This window comes from Ctenopharyngodon idella, chromosome 14 (assembly GCF_019924925.1).
Source record: "Ctenopharyngodon idella isolate HZGC_01 chromosome 14, HZGC01, whole genome shotgun sequence".
In the NCBI taxonomy this organism is placed as follows: Eukaryota; Metazoa; Chordata; class Actinopteri; order Cypriniformes; family Xenocyprididae; genus Ctenopharyngodon; species Ctenopharyngodon idella.
Genome location: NC_067233.1, coordinates 24,685,037 through 24,704,109, shown reverse-complemented (window position 1 = coordinate 24,704,109; position 19,073 = coordinate 24,685,037). Strand labels below are relative to the sequence as shown.

The window sequence follows — 19,073 nt, the reverse complement described above, 5'->3', positions numbered from 1 at the left end:
TCTGCAGAAAGTTGGCGACTTCTGCGCACTGTGCGCCTCAGCTGCCTCAGCACGCTCTGTGATTTTACGTGGTCTACAGTTGCTGTTGTTCCCAATTGCTTCCACTTTGTTATGATACCACTAGCAGTTGACCGTGGAATATTTAGTAGTGAGGAAATTTCACGAATGGACTTACTGCCCAGGTGGCAACCTAGCACGGTACCACTCTTGAATTTACTGAGCTCCTGAGAGCGACCCATTCTTTCACAAATGTTTGTAGAAGCAGTCTGCATGCCTAGGTGCTTGATTTTATACACCTGAAGTGATTGGAACACCTGAGTTCAGTGATTCAGAGGGGTGCCCCAATACTTTTGGCAATATAGTGTATGTTTACTTGACATAAACGTCAGTGTGTCGTGAAGCGTGATGTAAGCATTATGAGAAACTAGCTCAAGTAGTGATGGTCTTCTGTGCTTTTGCATCACACAGGTTTCACAAAAGCTCATCAAGCTTCACAGTGTGCTGATGTTTACCTCAAGGGAATTCAAGTATGATAGTTGGACAGAAGTGATGGTTTTAAGTTTAAAATATTAGTTTTGCTTTAGAAGACATTGGTTTATATTTGAACTAGGGTTATATGGATTACCATTGTTCTCTTTGTGTAGTTTTTGATGCGTCAACTACTGACATTATATGGATTATAATGATTTTTTTTTTTCTAAAAATCATCATTTGTGTTGAACTGAAGAAAGTCGGTCATATACATCTGGTGACAGCGTGAGGGTACGTAAATGATTATTTTGTGTCTTATGGTTTAGTGTGTAAGTATGAAATATAAATTTGAAATATTTAGAAGTTCTCCAAGATGTTTGGAACAACAACCTGCCAACTATAATTCATTTTTGTTGTTAATTCAACTATAATTCATTCATGTAATTCATTTTTCCAGGAGCTCATTGCTTCTACCTTCAATCAAATTGCTAACAGTGATTGTATATTAATTGCCTAAATTATTACATTATTAGCTAACTGCATTCTCCAAATTGTAATGTTGACATGCATTCTCTGTAAAGCTGCTTTGAAACGATATGTATTGTGAAAAGCGCTATACAAATAAATGTGAATTGAATTTAATTAAACTATGTTAAAATATATGTATAATTATTTTTGAACATCATCATTTTGAAGCTTTTGTTTAACAAGTACCCAAACCTTTTTCACTGTACTGTGTGTATAAAGTTATTGCTGGTTTCCTTCCAGATACTGAGCACTTTTAATTCCAGGCATAGACAATGCGGTTTAGAACACCTTAGAGGTTACTTATAATGTGATGAGGTAAAGCCAGCTCTTCTTTAGCCTATACTGAATAAAGGGCTTTGGTGTGCCTTCTGAAAAGGTGATCGTGTGAAGGTGCTGGATAGGTGCAGAAAATTATTCACAGAAAAATAACTCCTTACTCCTTACTTGCTGTTCACTTTTATGAGGATTTCACACAGGTTGGAATTTTGACTGTCATACCTGAAGACTGTCCACATCCTGGAACTACCCAGCTGTACCTCCAGATGATGTCCATCACAATAATTCCTGAAGACATTGTGCTTGATTACTTTGAAAAATTACCTAAAAGCTTTATGTCTTTTGTTTGAACTCATGTATGCACTTCACATAGACTACCCTGCAGGTATGAGGAACACATTTCAATTTGTGTAGAAGGTGACCAGTATCTATGTATTTTACAGCATCTGCAGAACCTTCTGAGTTTTAATGTGAAAAAGTGCTTTCTCCACTTAGTCAAAGGGGGATGTTGTAGCTTTGAGTACAATTTTTTTCGAAAGTAAGAAGAATTTAAAATGTTATCTATTCTATATTTTATTTTTGCACAGTTTATGGAAGGACATCAGGAATAAACAATTTTGTTTTGAACAATTTTGTATTTTTTAAGAATTGTATTAGTAGACTACAATTTTTGTGAAGACATTCATAGTCTTGAATAAAATGAGATTACATAAAATCTGTCACAAGTGAATTATTCATACTCATATCCGATAAGTTGTGGTTACTTCATTTTTTAAGTGCAACGGGTTTCCTCAATTTAAGTAAGTAGACAGAACTCAAAAAACGTGTTAGTTTAAAGTTAAGTAGATATAAATTTTTAAGTAATTGCAATTTAATTAGATTAAGTTAGTCCAACTTAAAATAAAAAGTTATTACAACACATTTTCTTTTGTTTAATTGTGTGTGTGTGTGTGTGTGTGTGTGTGTGTGTGTGTGTGTGTGTGTTTTGTTCTTCAGGTGTGGAGTTTAACTGCAGGTTTAATCAGGCAGATCCCTGTTACGCAGTTCTGGGACACAAACTCAGTCTGCTGATGGTGGACACTAGTGAATATGTCCTGAAGATACAAAAGAGAATAAACAACAACCAAGATGATCCAGTTTGTAGAGTAAAGAATGACAAGATAAAGGAGAATCAATGTGATCTTTTTAATGACAGAACTGAAGTGACAGTCATTAATGGGACTCTGATAATAAACCGTGTGATCAGAGCAGATTCAGGGATTTACACTTTAATACTCGAGGGCTCAGACGGCACAGAAACATCTGCAGATCTTCAAGTGAATGTTGAAGGTACAGTAACTCTCTCATCAGACTCATTACAATCTCATGATCTCCAAAGATCTCTCTCATGAAAATGAATCAGTTGAATATCTGTGAAGGTTTTTTTTTTCATGCAGCTCATTATTGAATTTTATCAAAATTGTGTGTGTGTGTGTGTGTGTGTGTGTGTGTGTTTTGTTCTTCAGGTGTGGAGTTTAACTGCAGGTTTAATCAGTCAGATCCCTGTTACGCAGCTCTGGGTCACAAACTCAATCTGCTGATGGTGAACACTAGTGAATATAGACTGATGATACAAAAGAGAATAAACAACAACCAAGATGATCCAGTTTGTAGAGTAAAGAATGACAAGATAAAGGAATGTGATCTTTTTAATGACAGAACTGAAGTGACAGTCATTAATGGGACTCTGATAATAAACCGTGTGATCAGAGCAGATTCAGGGATTTACACTTTAATACTCGAGGGCTCAGACGGCACAGTAACATCTGCAGATCTTCAAGTGAATGTTGAAGGTGCAGTAACTCTCTCATCAGACTCATTATAACAGGGGTCTCCAAACTCAATCCTGGAGGGCTGCTGTCCTGCAAAGTTTATCTCCAACTTGTCTCAACACACCTGCCTGGAAGTTTCTAGTATGCCTAATTAGACCTTGATTAGCTGGTTCAGGTGTGTTCAATTGGGGTTGGAGCTAAACTCTGCAGGACAGTGGTCCTCCAGGACTGAGTTTGGAGACCCCTGCATTACAATCTCATCCAAAGATCTCACTCTCATGCAAATGAATCAGTTGAATCTCTATGAAGGTTTTTTTTCATGCAGCTCATTATTGAATTTCATCAAAAAGCAACTGCACTTTGTTTTCTATTTATTTAGATTCTACTTAAAAAAAACAAGCCATGTTTGTTTGAATGTGTCTGTTTGTCATGTGATTGTCATGTGTCCCTCCCTCCAGTTCCTATTGGCTCAGTGGAAGTGTCAATCAGCTGCTCCTCCAATGGGATGAAGTCAGTGTCCTGCTCCTCTGACGGGGATCAGCTCATCTACAGCTGGACTCTGAATGGAGAATCACTGATGGATGGAAACACCACCATTCAGCTGAATGAGGAAACTGATGGAAACATCATCTGCAGTGTGAAGAACCACGTCAGTCACCGACAGAAGAGCATTAGAGTAAAACACTGTCCTGGTGAGATTATTTCTGTTCAACTACAGATACCAACAACACAACATTGATTGTCGTTGTTTGTTTTTGATGTTTTGTAAATGTATTTATTTCTTTTTTTTTTCTTTTTTTTTTAATAACATAAGGGATTCGTCAAATGACTCTCTATTATGTCTCTCCATTAAATCTGATGTCATAAAGATCAAGACATTATTGAAAAAGAGAGAAATGTCACAGTTTAACTGGACTGACCAGAAAGTGCAGGACAAAGACAAATTCTGCATTATCAGAACATCATGTTAACATGCATAAAGTGTTTTAGAATAAACTACGTTAACAGTCAAAATTTATATAGAATTAGCTTTTTAGTTGAGGACATACAAACAGATTTATTTGAACACTTAGTGGTTTGTGTAAGGAGATAAAATATACAGTTTTTACAGTATAAAACCATTACGCCTATGGAGAGTTCCTGTAAACCACATATGCCAACGTGTGTGTGTGTGTGTGTGTGTTTTGTTCTTCAGGTGTGGAGCGGTTCTGCAGGTTTAATCAGGCAGATCCCTGTTACGCAGCTCTGGGACACAAACTCAATCTGCTGATGGTGAACACTAGTGAATATGTCCTAAAGATACAAAAGAGAATAAACAACAACCAAGATGATCCAGTTTGTAGAGTAAAGAATGACAAGATAAAGGAGAATCAATGTGATCTTTTTAATGACAGAACTGAAGTTATTAATAGGACTCTGATAATAAACCGTGTGATCAGAGCAGATTCAGGGATTTACACTTTAAGACTCGAGGGCTCAGACGGCACAGAAACATCTGCAGATCTTCAAGTGAATGTTGAAGGTACAGTAACTCTCTCATCAGACTCATTATAACAGGGGTCTCCAAACTTAGTCCTGGAGGGCTGCTGTCCTGCAGAGTTTGGCTTCAACTTGTCTCAACACACCTGCCTGGAAGTTTCTAGTATGCCTAATTAGACCTTGATTAGCTGGTTCAGGTGTGTTTAATTGGGGTTGGAGCTAAACTCTGCAGGACAGTGGTCCTCCAGGACTGAGTTTGGAGACCCCTGCATTACAATCTCATGATCTCCAAAGATCTCACTCTCATGCAAATGAATCAGTTGAATCTCTATGAAGGTTTTTTTTCATGCAGCTCATTATTGAATTTCATCAAAAGCAACTGCACTTTGTTTTCTATTTATTTACACTCTACTTAAAAAACAAGCCATGTTTGTTTGAATGTGTCTGTTTGTCATGTTACTGTCATGTGTCCCTCCCTCCAGCTCCTATTGGCCCAGTGAACGTGTCAATCAGCTGCTCCTCCAATGGGATGAAGTCAGTGTCCTGCTCCTCTGACGGGGATCAGCTCATCTACAGCTGGACTCTGAATGGAGAATCACTGATGGATGGAAACACCACCATTCAGCTGAATGAGGAAACTGATGGAAACATCATCTGCAGTGTGAAGAACCACGTCAGTGACGACAGAAGAGCATTAGAGTAAAACACTGTCCTGGTGAGATTATTTCTGTTCAACTACAGATATCAACAACACAACAATGATTGTCTTAGTGTTGTTTTTGATGTTTTGTAAATGTATTTATTTCTTTTCTCTTTTTTAAAAAAATATTTTATAACATGGGGGATTCGTCAAATGACTCTCTATTATGTCATAAAGATCAAGACATTATTGAAAAAGAGAGAAATGTCACAGTTTAACTGACCAGAAAGTGCCGGACAAAGACAAATTCTGCATTATCAGAACATCATGTTAACATGCATAAAGTGTTTTAGAATAAACTACGTTAACAGTCAAAATTTATATAGAATTAGCTTTTTAGTTGAGGACATACAAACAGATTTATTTGAACACTTAGTGGTTTGTGTAAGGAGATAAAATATAGAGTTTTTACAGTATAAAACCATTACGCCTATGGAGAGTTCCTGTAAACCACATATGCCAACGTGTGTGTGTGTGTGTGTGTGTGTGTGTGTGTGTGTGTGTTTTGTTCTTCAGGTGTGGAGTTTAACTGCAGGTTTAATCAGGCAGATCCCTGTTACGCAGCTCTGGGACACAAACTCAATCTGCTGATGGTGGACACTAGTGAATATGACCTGAAGATACAAAAGAGAATAAACAACAACCAAGATGATCCAGTTTGTAGAGTAAAGAATGACAAGATAAGGGAATGTGATCTTTTTAATAACAGAACTGAAGTGACAGTCATTAATGGGACTCTGATAATAAACCGTGTGATCAGAGCAGATTCAGGGATTTACACTTTAAGACTCGAACACTCAGACGGCACAGAAACATCTGCAGATCTTCAAGTGAATGTTGAAGGTACAGTAACTCTCTCATCAGACTCATTACAATCTCATGATCTCCAAAGATCTCACTCTCATGAAAATGAATCAGTTTAATCTCTGTGAAGGTCTTTTTTCATGCAGCTCATTATTGAACATCTGGAAGAATTTCATCAAAAGCAACTGCACTTTTGTTTCTATTTATTTATTTATTATTTGTCAGATATTTATTTACAGTATTTAGGCTCTATTTTAAAAACAAGCCATGTTTGTTTGAATGTGTCTGTTTGTCATGTGATTGTCATGTTTCCCTCCCTCCAGCTCCTATTGGCTCAGTGGAAGTGTCAATCAGCTGCTCCTCCAATGGGATGAAGTCAGTGTCCTGCTCCTCTGACGGGGATCAGCTCATCTACAACTGGACTCTGAATGGAGAATCACTGATGGATGGAAACACCACCATTCAGCTGAATGAGGAAACTGATGGAAACATCATCTGCAGCGTGGAGAACCACGTCAGTCACGGACAGAAGAACATTAGAGTAAAACACTGTCCTGGTGAGATTATTTCTGTTCAACTACAGATATCAACAACCTAGTGATGGGAAGTTTGGATCATTTTACTGACTCGGATCTTTGAGTCTCGTTCAGCAAAATGGACAAATCTTTTTTCAAGTCATTTTGTTCATTTCGTTCACTTCAGCAGAATATAATTAAAATGTTAATAGCCAAATTCCCCAACGTATCAACTTGTGCAAATGTTGATCACATTTAGAATAAGAAAAAACTATAATGCAGCCAAGGCCAAATTATGAAAAACAGAAATGATTAATTAATTTCTTAGCTGGGTCTTCAGGTTATGCAGTTACCTCACCTCCCGATCCGAGTCGTTCGTTCTTTTGTCACAGTCCCATATGCTGAAACTATGCAGTCTGTACCGAAAACAGAAAAGATTACATCACTTGCAGAGCCTTCGGTTCTTTTTTGTTCATCATGAGTTATGGAACAGAACCATCATGACTGAAATTCACAAATGTATAAATTCTAAGAAATTTGAGACCAGGAATGCATCACATAACTGTAAGTGTAAAAAAAACAAAATCTAACTAGAAGCTTGTTTGTAAGGAAGGTTGGGAATTATTAACTTTATTCAATTATTAAATTAATGAAATTTCTTTATCCAATACGGCCGTCACGTCACGTGACAAAAGAACAAACAAAGACTTGGGAGGTGAACTAATCATTTCTGTTTCCGGTACAGACTGCATAGCCTTAGCCCATGGGACTGTCATGGGATGAACAAACGACTCAGGACCTGAAGACTCGAAAGGTGTTTCTGTTGTTTTCAGTGTTTTTTTTTTTTTTGTTGTTGTTTTTTTTTTAATATGGGGGATTCATCAAATGACTCTCTATTATGTCTCTCCATTAAATCTGATGTCATAAAGATCAAAACATTATTGAAAAAGAGAGAAATGTCACAGTTTAACTGGACTGACCAGAAAGTGCAGGACAAAGACAAATTCTGCATTATCAGAACATCATGTTAACATGCATAAAGTGTTTTAGAATAAACTATGTTAACAGTCAAAATTTATATAGAATTAGCTTTTTAGTTGAGGACATACAAACAGATTTATTTGAAGAGTTAGTGGTTTGTGTAAGGAGATAAAATATACAGTTTTTACAGTATAAAACCATTACGCCTATGGAGAGTTCAGTAAACCACATATGCCTGTGTGTGTGTGTGCGTGTGTGTGTGTGTTTTGTTCTTCAGGTGTGGAGCGGTTCTGCAGGTTTAATCAGGCAGATCCCTGTTACGCAGCTCTGGGACACAAACTCAATCTGCTGATGGTGGACACTAGTAAATATGACCTGAAGATACAAAAGAGAATAAACAACAACCAAGATGATCCAGTTTGTAGAGTAAAGAATGACAAGATAAAGGAGAATCAATGTGATCTTTTTAATGACAGAACTGAAGTGACAGTCATTAATGGGACTCTGATAATAAACCGTGTGATCAGAGCAGATTCAGGGAATTACACTTTAAGACTCATTAGCTCAGATGGCACAGAAACATCTGCAGATCTTCAAGTGAATGTTGAAGGTACAGTAACTCTCTCATCAGTCTCATTACAATCTCATGATCTCCAAAGATCTCACTCTCATGCAAATGAATCAGTGTAATCTCTGTGAAGATTATTAATAATTATTATTTAGTCAAAAGCATCTGCACTTTCCATGTACTAAGACTATTTTCAGAATTAAAAACTAGCATGTTGCTTATTGTATATTGATTATTGTTTCAAAGTAGTATGTGAAATCCTTTCTGTTAGATTAAAATCTCAATCTCAGGTAGATTTGTAGTCTCAGTCATCAGTTTAGAAACAGGCACCTCAACCCCCTGTGGTGTGTGGCGGCAGCTGCGTGAGATATCTCGGGAGAATGACCAAGCAGACACAGAGCAAGTGTGGTACAAAGCATTCTCCAATTTATTCAGGAAGAAGGTTATTTATAGTCATAGGTCAAACAACAATCTCCAGGATGTCTTGAGCATCCAATCATTAAACCTTACCATATATGGCATTTCAAGAAATATAATAATATAATAAGTAAGAAATGTATGTGCGTAAATGTGTGTGCATATCTTCAACTTCTGGTTGCGAGAATGTCAGTGTCCAAGGACTATTTCTTGTTTTGTCTGGGTGTGTCCATGATGTGCACATAACAGAAAAAGATTTCCAAGACAATATTGCACAAAGAAAGTCAAAAAGTGAAGCCAAAGAAATAAGAAATTATTAACAATGGCCACTTTAAGTCATTTATGATTTAGTGCTCAACTTTTAATGAAATTGCTAAGGTTGTTTTTTAAATGGACAGGACCTTTAGAAATATGAGGATAGATATAAGTTCATAATCTAATACTGTGATCTATAGATTATTCCAAGACTTCAAGATTGTAATATGCATGAACCCAAACATAAAAGCAGTAAAATCATTGGTACAACAGAAAACAACAAATTGAGGTATGTCACCCAATTAGAGAACGGTCTCATCTCTTTACCCCAGTCATATGCTTCAGGTGGATCAACAATTATGGTTTTCATGTGATTTATCAAGTCATAAATATTGTAGCAATCTGGAATCGAAAAACAACATTAAAGGATAAGGTCATTCTGTTCTGAATTACAGCACTTCTTATTGCTCTTATTTCATCATTTAACCTAAATACGAGGTCTTTTCTTTTTTTCCTGGTCCTCAGTGCTATTTTTGTGTTGCACGTGGGCCTTCGTTCTACGCGTGAATCCACTGCGGCTGCAGGTCAGTCAGCACACCCGTCCACATCACTGCAATCACAGAGGTCAGCCCCAGGTATTTTGGCCGACCTTGACTGGCTTCAGACTCCTTGTTGGAGTTGAACCTGTTGGTTGGGCACAAACCGGTGTGTAGGTTTTTCTGAGGCGAGAGGAAGAGTTAGTGAGACATCACCATAAATAGAATTAAATTTTTCAACCAGCGCCATGACATAATCCTTCAGGATCACCTCCATTTCACTTATTGAAGAAATGCTAGCGCAGCCTTTGACCTAGGGAGTCGGGAAAGGTCTACCCATCAGAATTTCAAAAGGAGACATTTTAGTTAGTGGAGGATGGTGTCATTCAGCTAAAAGAGCTGGAAATAAAGTCATCCAAATTTTTTCCTGTGTCTAAGCACATAGGTCAATTGATCTTTGATCGTTCTGTTCTCTCCATGACTCTCGCCGACAGAGGTGGGTATGGAATACAATTTTCATGAATTCCGAAAATGTTGGGGCATTTTTTAAATTTGAATAAATGAGTGAATGAACTAAAAAACTTTCAAATCACATGAGCCAATATTTTATTCACAATAGAATATACTGTAGATAACATAACAAATGTTTAAACTGAGGAATTGTACAATTTTATGCACAAAATGAGCTCATTTCAAATCTGATGCCTGCTACAGGTCTCAAAATAGTTGGGACGGGGGCATGTTTACCATGGTGTAGCATCTCCTCTTCTTTTCAAAATTAGAATATAACGAAAAAGTTTTTTTCTGTAATTTAATTCAAAAAGTAAAACTTAAATATATTCTAGATTTATTAGACAAAGTAAAATATTTCCAGACTTTTTTGTTTTCATTTGGATGATTACAGCTTGCTGCTCATCAAAATCAAAAAATCAGTATCTCAAATTATTAGAATATTTAATTTCAAGTTCTATTAAATTACCATTCTCAGGGTATAAATACTGGGTTTAGGTCAGTAATCCCAACAGCAGTCATGGGGAAGTCTGCTGACTTGACAGTTGTCCAGAAGGCGATCATCAAGATCCTCTACAATGAGGGTAAGCCACAGAGGGTCATTGCTGAAAGAGCTGGCTGTTCGCAGAGTGCTGTGCAAAGCATATTCATGTAAAGCAGACTAGAAGGAAAAAGTGTGGTAGGAAAAGGTGTACAAGTGAAAGGAATGACCGCAGGCTTGAGAAGATTGTCAGGCGAAGCCAATTTAAGAACTTAGGAGAGCTTCAAAAGGAGTGGACTGAAGCTGGAGTCAGTGCATCAAGAGCCACCACACACAGACGTCACATTCCACGTACCAACCCAGGTGAAAAAAAAAGTACATTTCTATAATGTACTTAAAGTGCTTTATTTTCGCGCACTAATTTTGTACTTAATATACTAAAAATTGTTCTTTAGTACTTCTTAAGATAATCTTAAGAACATCTAAGTGTACTTAACTGTACTATTTTGAGACACCATGAAATATGAACTAAAATGTGCTTTTAATATACTATCTCTGTATTTAAAAAATGTATTTAGATTCTACTTATAGTACATTTGAACCCATAGTGTACTACAAGTGGTAACTAAATATTTTTAAATATTTTTAAATACTATCAAAGCAACCTGGGCTTCCACTACACCTGAGCAGTGCCACAGGCTGATTGCCTCCATGCCACACCGCATTGATGCAGTAATTCATGCAAAAGGAGGCCCAACCAAGTATTGAGTGCATAGAAATTAACATACTTTTCAGAAGCCTGACATTTATGTTTAAAATATCCTTTTTTGTATTGATCTTATGAAGTATTCTAATTTATTGAGATGGTGAATTGGTGGGTTTTTGTTAAATGGGAGTCAAAATCATCACAATTAAAAAAACACAATTTGAGTTGAATTACTGAAATAAATGAACTTTTCCATGACATTCTAATTTATTGAGATGCACCTATATATTTTTATTGAGATGCACCTGTATATATACACTCGGTGCGAGTGACCCGATCGATTCTCATGAACAGATCTATAATACAATCAGAATAAAAAACACACTGAACAAGTTATGTTTCATACTGCAATCGGCTGCTTTTCATACCTTCATTCAAATTTGCTTCAGTCAGCAGAGCAAGTGCAAAAGACGTGCGCGAAGGACTACACTTCAAAGATTGTATAAAGGTGAAACAGGTATGACGCACTTACCAGACCGTCTCATGCTGCAGATGTTTCAGCCTAATTAACTGGAAATACTACATTTGGATTATCATAAGCAAGGTCGGAAATTAACGGGGGCTTGGGGCAAAAAATGCCTCCAAAAAATAATAATAAAAACACACACCGTTTTGAATGCCCGTGCGCATACTTTCACTTTTGAAGTAGCGGCAATTGCTTGAATGGTGGGTGGGTTCCTTATTATTCTTAATGAAAAACACAACAACGACAAACTCGCTTAAATATGCGCGTTTACATTTCGCTTTGCAATCAAATCTTCATCCATTGTCTTGTCATTCAGAAAAGTGAGGTGAAATCTGACTCCTGCTGCTGATCTGTGCTGCGACTCTCGTTCAGCTCACTGAATTGAGCAGACGCGTTCCGTTTTTACTGTAGTGTCTATTCTCTAACTGAACTAAATGATTGTTATTACTATTAAAAAAAAAAAAAAAAATCAAAACGACGTTGGGGGCGGTGCCGCGGTCACGGTGGGCAAGTGATATAACCGGTGCAGCTGCTGAACACCAGTAACAGTAACACCGTCTATCGCAGCCGTTTCTATATTGGCATGATTGCAATACTTACTGATCTTATTGAAGTACAAGCTGATATTAAGTGACTTAAAGGGTTAGTTCACCCAAAAATGAAAATAATGTCATTTATTACTCACCCTCATGTCGTTTCCACACCCGTAAGACCATCATTCATCTTCAGAACACAAATTAAGTTATTTTTGATATTTTTTATATTAATTCCCATGGCTCAGTGAGGCCTGCATTCACAGCAATGACATCCTCTCTCAGGATCCATAAAGCTACTAAAAACATATTTAAAACAGTTCATGCGAGTTCAGTAGTTCTATCTTAATATTATAAAGCGAGAAGAATATTTTTGTGCGCCAAAAAACCCCCCCAAAATAACGACTTTTCAACAATATAGTGATGGGCCGATTTCAAAACACTGCTTCGGAGCTTTGCGAATCGAATCAGTGACTCGGAGCGCCAAAGTCACGTGATTTCAGCAGTTTAGCCGTTTGAAAGGAGATCCGAGTCACTGATTCGATTCGTAAAGCTCCGAAGCAGTGTTTTGAAATCTGTTTTGTTTTTTTGGCGCACAAAAAGTATTCTCGTCGCTTTATAATATTAAGGTAGAATCACTGAACTCACATGAACTGTTTTAAATATGTTTTTATGGATCTTGAGAGAGGAAATGTCATTGCTTTGAATGCAGGCCTCACTGAGCCATCGGATTTAATCAAAAATATCTTAATTTGTGTTCCGAAGATGAATGAAGGCCTTACGGGTGTAGAACGACATGAGGGTGAGTAATAAATTACATTATTTTCATTTTTGGGTGAACTAACCCTTTAACATTTTAGCCACAATACTGTCTGTTTTAGCTCTATTTAGTGAAAATAGTTTCAAACAAAGCCACACCAGAACTGTTGCGCGTCTCCAAGCAACGGTGATTTTGAATTAATCTGCATTTTGAACGATTGAATGAATGACTCGCATATTAAGATTTATCGCCAGCCTTAATGGCGGTTTTATTTTCATATTTACACTTTACATAGACTGTTTTTACTTAAATAGCCAACTTTTAGAGTTTTATTTTTTACATATTTCTAAATTAAAAAATATATATTTACCAATGAGCTGCATTAAGCAGTCTATGTAAATGTGTCTAAATAATACCACTTCAGATGGAGCTTCTGTGTCACTTCTGCAGTGCAAAGATGGATTTTTTGATGATTTCTTTTGATTGGTAACAGTCTCATTGGGTGTTATTGTTCTAACTGAATTTATTGTTTAACATTTAAAAACAAATTTTCTATTTTAATTTAAGAAATTTACGAAATATAATGCATACATTTAATAAATTTAGAAAAAAAAAAATGCTCTTATAATGGTAAAAATGCCCCTGGAAATTATTTTAAAGGGAAAATATCGCCCTAATGTCTGTTATTGATCAGAGAGTGCTCCTAAATTTTTGACTTTGCTCCTAAATTATACAACAGTATGCACTTAGATATTTAAATTATTGTTATCATAATTAGATATCTTTGCAACAAACACAGAAGAGACAAGCATTATTTCTGGCATCTGTAACTTGAATATCATTGCATGTCCTTTGCTTTGTATAATAATAACGTATACATACATTTGAGGAGTTAAAACTCTTTACATGTGCTTGCGCTCATAACCGCTGAACATTTGAACACAAACAATCGTCAAATGCACATTGGCGGATCTTCTTCGTTTCTCCAAAATGTAATCAAATGTATTTCTGCAGTCGAAATTACACTGGTTAACTGTGTTCAAAGCTACGCAAATGCGTTTATTTTCGAGACAAACAGGTCGGCGGCACCGCCACTGCGCCCACAAATGACCGTGGTACGGTGGGTGTCCATTTCATACTCTCTGAACAAAGGAAGCTTAATGTATAAATTAAGATATATGTCCAAAAAAGCGTAAAGAAATGCTACATACTTTGTAGTGGTGTTATCGTGGCGTAATAATCTGGTTGGTTGTAAAATGTAGGCTATTGGCTGTATGAATTGAAATCAAATTAAATCGATAGGCCTACCTGTGGAATTGTTCACAGACAACATACGCAGTTCAACTAATAAAGATCTTCATCGCTGGCAAACAATAGGACGCATTTGCACATTTGCTTTTAATTGACTGTAGGTCCACTGCCACTTCATCCAACGCTCCGAATGAGAACCCGCTTTAGACGATTCAGTGGTGCAGGGAAATGAACAAATCATTCAAACTGATTCGCGAACCAATTTAGACAGTTTTGCCCATACATATACATAATAAAGGCTAGATGTCTCGTCCGCCCTTCTGGCCAACGGAGATCGGCGTCCGCGCCTGGCGGCCATCTTGTAACAGTCAGCTCGCTCACTCGTAACATTGTGTTTTAATGGTGCATGTACTTTTTAAATAACCATAACTTGCTCAATTTTCTACCGATTTTCAAACTGTTTGGTTTGTTATAAACGTCAGAGATGTACTTATGACACTGCATACTTATGAATAATTATAACCATGGACGTCCATATGAAAATAACATGGAACAGAACAGATAGGTGCAATGAATATACACACACACACAAGGTATTTATGTTAAATCAATATATAGGCTACTAAAACTCAGTGTACAGAATGGCAACATATATATATATATATATATATACACTTTTATAATATGAATATTACTATTATAATAAAATAATTTGAATTATTACGTTTATTTTAACTTCTTCAGGGTTGGGCCATTTACTAGGCTTTTCCCCTCAACATTGCACTGTGCCTACTTCAGAGATCACTGTTTCAAAAAAAAAAAAAAAAAAAAAAAAAAAAAAGGTGTCCAAAAGAAACATTCTGCGATTGTGTAAACAACTTGTAAAAAGCTTTGGGTCAACAACAATCTTGTAATACTATTATGTCATAGCCCCGCTGTTCCTGTGTAACAGGACCTGTATTGTACATACATCCACTAAATAACTAACGATTATCCCAAATATAATCATAATATTGTCATATCTTACAGGTGAAAGGTGATCCCACGGGCTTTCGTTTTGAGACTACGGCGATTAAAGCATCCGTAGGCTGCACAAAAGTCTGGCATCTTCTCCTATAAAGCCAGCAATTTCCTGTATCATAATGTAAGATGTTTTTAACAAACCAAACCAATTGGAAATCATGTGCAACTTAAGTTATATTGAAAAGAAAGAGCAATTCTGCCTCTCCCACTGATGTAAAATTGCTGGGTAGCAGCTAAACTCTAACTACTAGGTCTCACTCAAAGCTTCTTGTTATTAGCCAGCTAATAACTACAACCACATCCACAAAGATTGTAATTTAGACAAAAGATTAGTTGTCATAAAATCATTATTGGTGTCAGTAAAACCTATATAATTGAACAGCTCGATTGTGGTCTCAGCCTTGATAACTTGCGCAAGTAGCCGTGATACACAACTATGCTGCACGATTAAGTCGTTTTTGGAAAAGAAAAGCTGCAATTTCAACATGTTCAAGCATCCAGAATTATAGCCACGTTAATAACATTTGTAAGAAACCAAACCATTTGTAAATCCGTCAAGATTTCAGCGAGATAAGAGTATTTGTGTTCATGCAGATCACTCACCTTACATCAGGTACCACAGAGCCTGCCAGAAAGCTTGCCTGTGACAAGATGGCCGCCGGTGATGACGTTAGAGACTCCGCCGTAAAGACATCTAGCCTTTATTATGTATATCTATGGTTTTGCCAACTTGTTTGATCAAGTCTTTGAACAGAATCGATTCAAAAGAGTGATTCATTTGGGAATGGGGCATCGTTCATGAAAAAAGAGACAGCGCGCTTGGAATAACCTATGCATTTCTTAACATGTATAGTATTGCATTAAAATAAAGTAATGAGAGGAACGTCGCCCAGCATAGCAAAGTAAAAGTACAGATTTTTCATTAGAAAAATACTCAAGTAAATGTAACGAAGTAAATGTACTGCATTACTACCCACCTCTGTATCTGAAAGATCTGGACTGCAGGCAGGGCAATTCAGCATCCGGAATCTTCTATGACGAAGCCATGCTGTTGTAATAGCTGCAGTATGTGGTTTTGCATTGTCCTGCTGAAATACACAAGGCCTTCCCTGAAATAGATGTCATCTGGAGAGGAGCATATGTTACTCTAAAACCTTTATATACCTTTCAGCATTCATGGTGCCTTCCAAAACATACCGTATGCACTTATGCACCCCCATACCATCAGAGATGCTGGCTTTTGAACTGAACGCTGATAACACGCTGGAAGATCTCCCTCTTCTTTAGCCCAGAGGACACGGCATCCATGATTTCCAACAAGAATGTTAAATTTGGACTCGTCTGACCATAGAACACTTTTCCACTTTGAAACCATTTTAAATGAGCCTTGGCCCACAGGACACGACTGCGCTTCTGGACCATGTTCACATATGGCTTCCTTTTTGCATGATAGAGCTTTAGTTGGCATCTGCAGATGGCACGGCGGATTGTGTTTACAGACAGTGGTTTCTGGAAGAATTCCTGGGTCCATTTAGTAATGTCATTGATACAATCATGCCGATGACTGATGCAGTGTTGTCTGAGGGCATCCAATAAAGGTCTTCGGCCTTGTCCCTTACGCACAGAGATTTCTCCAGTTTCTCTGAATCTTTTGATGATGTTATGCACTGTAGATGATGAGATTTGTAAAACCTTTGCAATTTGACATTGAGGAACATTGTTTTTAAAATATTCCACAATCATTTTACGCACTCTTTCTCAGACTGCCCATCTATAAGACATCCCTTTTATAGCTAATCATGTTACAGACCTGATATCAATTAACTTAATTAGTTGCTAGATGTTCTCCCAGCTGAATCTTTTCAAAATTTCTTGCTTTTTCAGCCATTTGTTGGCCCCGTGCCAACTTTTTTGTTTGTTTGACCTGTAGTAGGCATCAAATTTGAAATGAGCTCATTTAGTGGAAAAAAGTGTAAAATTTCTTCGTTTAAACATTTATCTATGTTCTATTGTGAATAAAATATAGGCTTATGTGATTTGAAAGTCTTTTAGTTTTCATTTTATTCAAATTTAAAAAACGTCCCAACACAGCAATCACTAGCAATTTTGAACAGGTGGCATATGCGCAAAATCTATTTTCAAGTGCTGAAATGAAGCCTCTGGAAATGGTAAGGCTGAATGACTTACAGTACAGGCTAATGGATGTTAGTTTTTTGCACACCAACTTGGTTGTCTTGTGTACGTCTGCTATGTAATACAAAGCATTAATTGCTTGGGCTGTCTTTGCATCACTTGTGTGTGAGAGACCATGATAGTGACGTATGAGCAACACAAGTGTCATCTTTGGCAAGGCCACTTTGCTCGGCAGCTGTACTGCATTAATTAATCAGAATAAGCGCTATTGGTTTAGAACATGAACCGTCAACAGGTCGGGTCAGATCTAACAGATCGGGCCTACAAGCAGTTTCCGCAATCACCCATGGTCAGCTGGCTCTTGAAAGCCCATTCCCATTTTTCCTCAGGGTATTATCCCCTGGCATAGTTGCATCAAGTTGTGGACACAAGGACTATTTCTTGTTTTGTCTAGGTGTGTCCATGATGTGCACATAACATAACGGAAAAGGGTTTCCAAGAAAATATTGCACAAAGAAAGTTGAAAAGTGCAGCCCAAGAAATAAGAAATTATTAACAATTTCAAACAGTAATTTGCTACATTGTTGTCACATGACTAACCTATGCTTCATGTTTAATTCAGTGATGTCCAGCTATCATCTCAGCAATAAATGTGTTTAAAAATGTCTCGAAATTGACCTGGTTACATAATGAGTTGTGTGACTGTACTGTCATGTGTCCCTCCCTCCAGCTCCTATTGGCTCAGTGAACGTGTCAATCAGCTGCTCCTCCAATGGGATGAAGTCAGTGTCCTGCTCCTCTGACGGGGATCAGCTCATCTACAGCTGGACTCTGAATGGAGAATCACTGATGGATGGAAAAACCACCATTCAGCTGAATGAGGAAACTGATGGAAACATCATCTGCAGTGTGAAGAACCACGTCAGTGACGGACAGAAGAGCATTAGAGTAAAACACTGTCCTGGTGAGATTATTTCTGTTAAATTACAGATATCAACAACACAACAATGATTGTCTTTGTGTTCTTTTTGATGTTTTGTAAATGTATTTATTTCTTTTCTTTCTTTTTTTTTTAATAACATGGGGGATTCGTCAAATGACTCTCTATTATGTCATAAAGATCAAGACATTATTGAAAAAGAGAGAAATGTCACAGTTTAACTGACCAGAAAGTGCAGGACAAAGACAAATTCTGCATTATCAGAACATCATGTTAACATGCATAAAGTGTTTTAGAATAAACTACGTTAACAGTCAAAATTAGAATTAGCTTTTTAGTTGAGGACATACAAACAGATTTATTTGAACAGTTAGTGGTTTGTGTAAGGAGATAAAATATACAGTTTTTACAGTATAAAACCATTACGCCTATGGAGAGTTCAGTAAACCACATATGCCAATGTGTGTGTGTGTGTGTGTGTGTTTTGTTCTTTAGGTGTGGAGTTTAACTGCAGGTTTAATCAGTCAGATCCCTGTTACGCAGCTCTGGGACACAAACTCAATCTGCTGATGGTGGACACTAGTAAATATAGACTGAAGATACAAAAGAGAATAAACAACAACCAAGATGATCCAGTTTGTAAAGTAGTGAATGACAAGATAAGGGAGACTGAATGTGATCTTTTTAATGACAGAACTGAAGTGACAGTCATTAATGGGACTCTGATAATAAACCGTGTGATCAGAGCAGATTCAGGGATTTACACTTTAAGACTCGAGGGCTCAGACGGCACAGAAACATCTGCAGATCTTCAAGTGAATGTTGAAGGTACAGTAACTCTCTCATCAGACTCATTACAATCTCATGAA

General features: G+C 37.1%; 1 protein-coding gene across 17 annotated transcripts in view; it reads left to right on the top strand.

Annotated features, from left to right (window-relative positions):
• LOC127494387 (uncharacterized) overlaps positions 1-19,073 on the top strand; it is a 102,816-nt gene that overhangs the window by 68,603 nt on the left and 15,140 nt on the right. For 14 of the 17 annotated variants that reach the window (XM_051860253.1, XM_051860250.1, XM_051860249.1 and 11 more), the window contains 9 exons: positions 2,272-2,604; positions 2,781-3,107; positions 3,545-3,778; positions 4,282-4,608; positions 5,782-6,108; positions 6,393-6,626; positions 7,843-8,175; positions 17,995-18,228; positions 18,700-19,032. In XM_051860253.1, coding sequence (XP_051716213.1) covers positions 2,272-2,604; positions 2,781-3,107; positions 3,545-3,778; positions 4,282-4,608; positions 5,782-6,108; positions 6,393-6,626; positions 7,843-8,175; positions 17,995-18,228; positions 18,700-19,032 — 2,682 coding nt within the window. The remainder of the gene's footprint in view (positions 1-2,271; positions 2,605-2,780; positions 3,108-3,544; positions 3,779-4,281; positions 4,609-5,781; positions 6,109-6,392; positions 6,627-7,842; positions 8,176-17,994; positions 18,229-18,699; positions 19,033-19,073) is intronic. The other 3 variants (XM_051860251.1, XM_051860252.1, XM_051860244.1) reach the window with 2 other exon arrangements.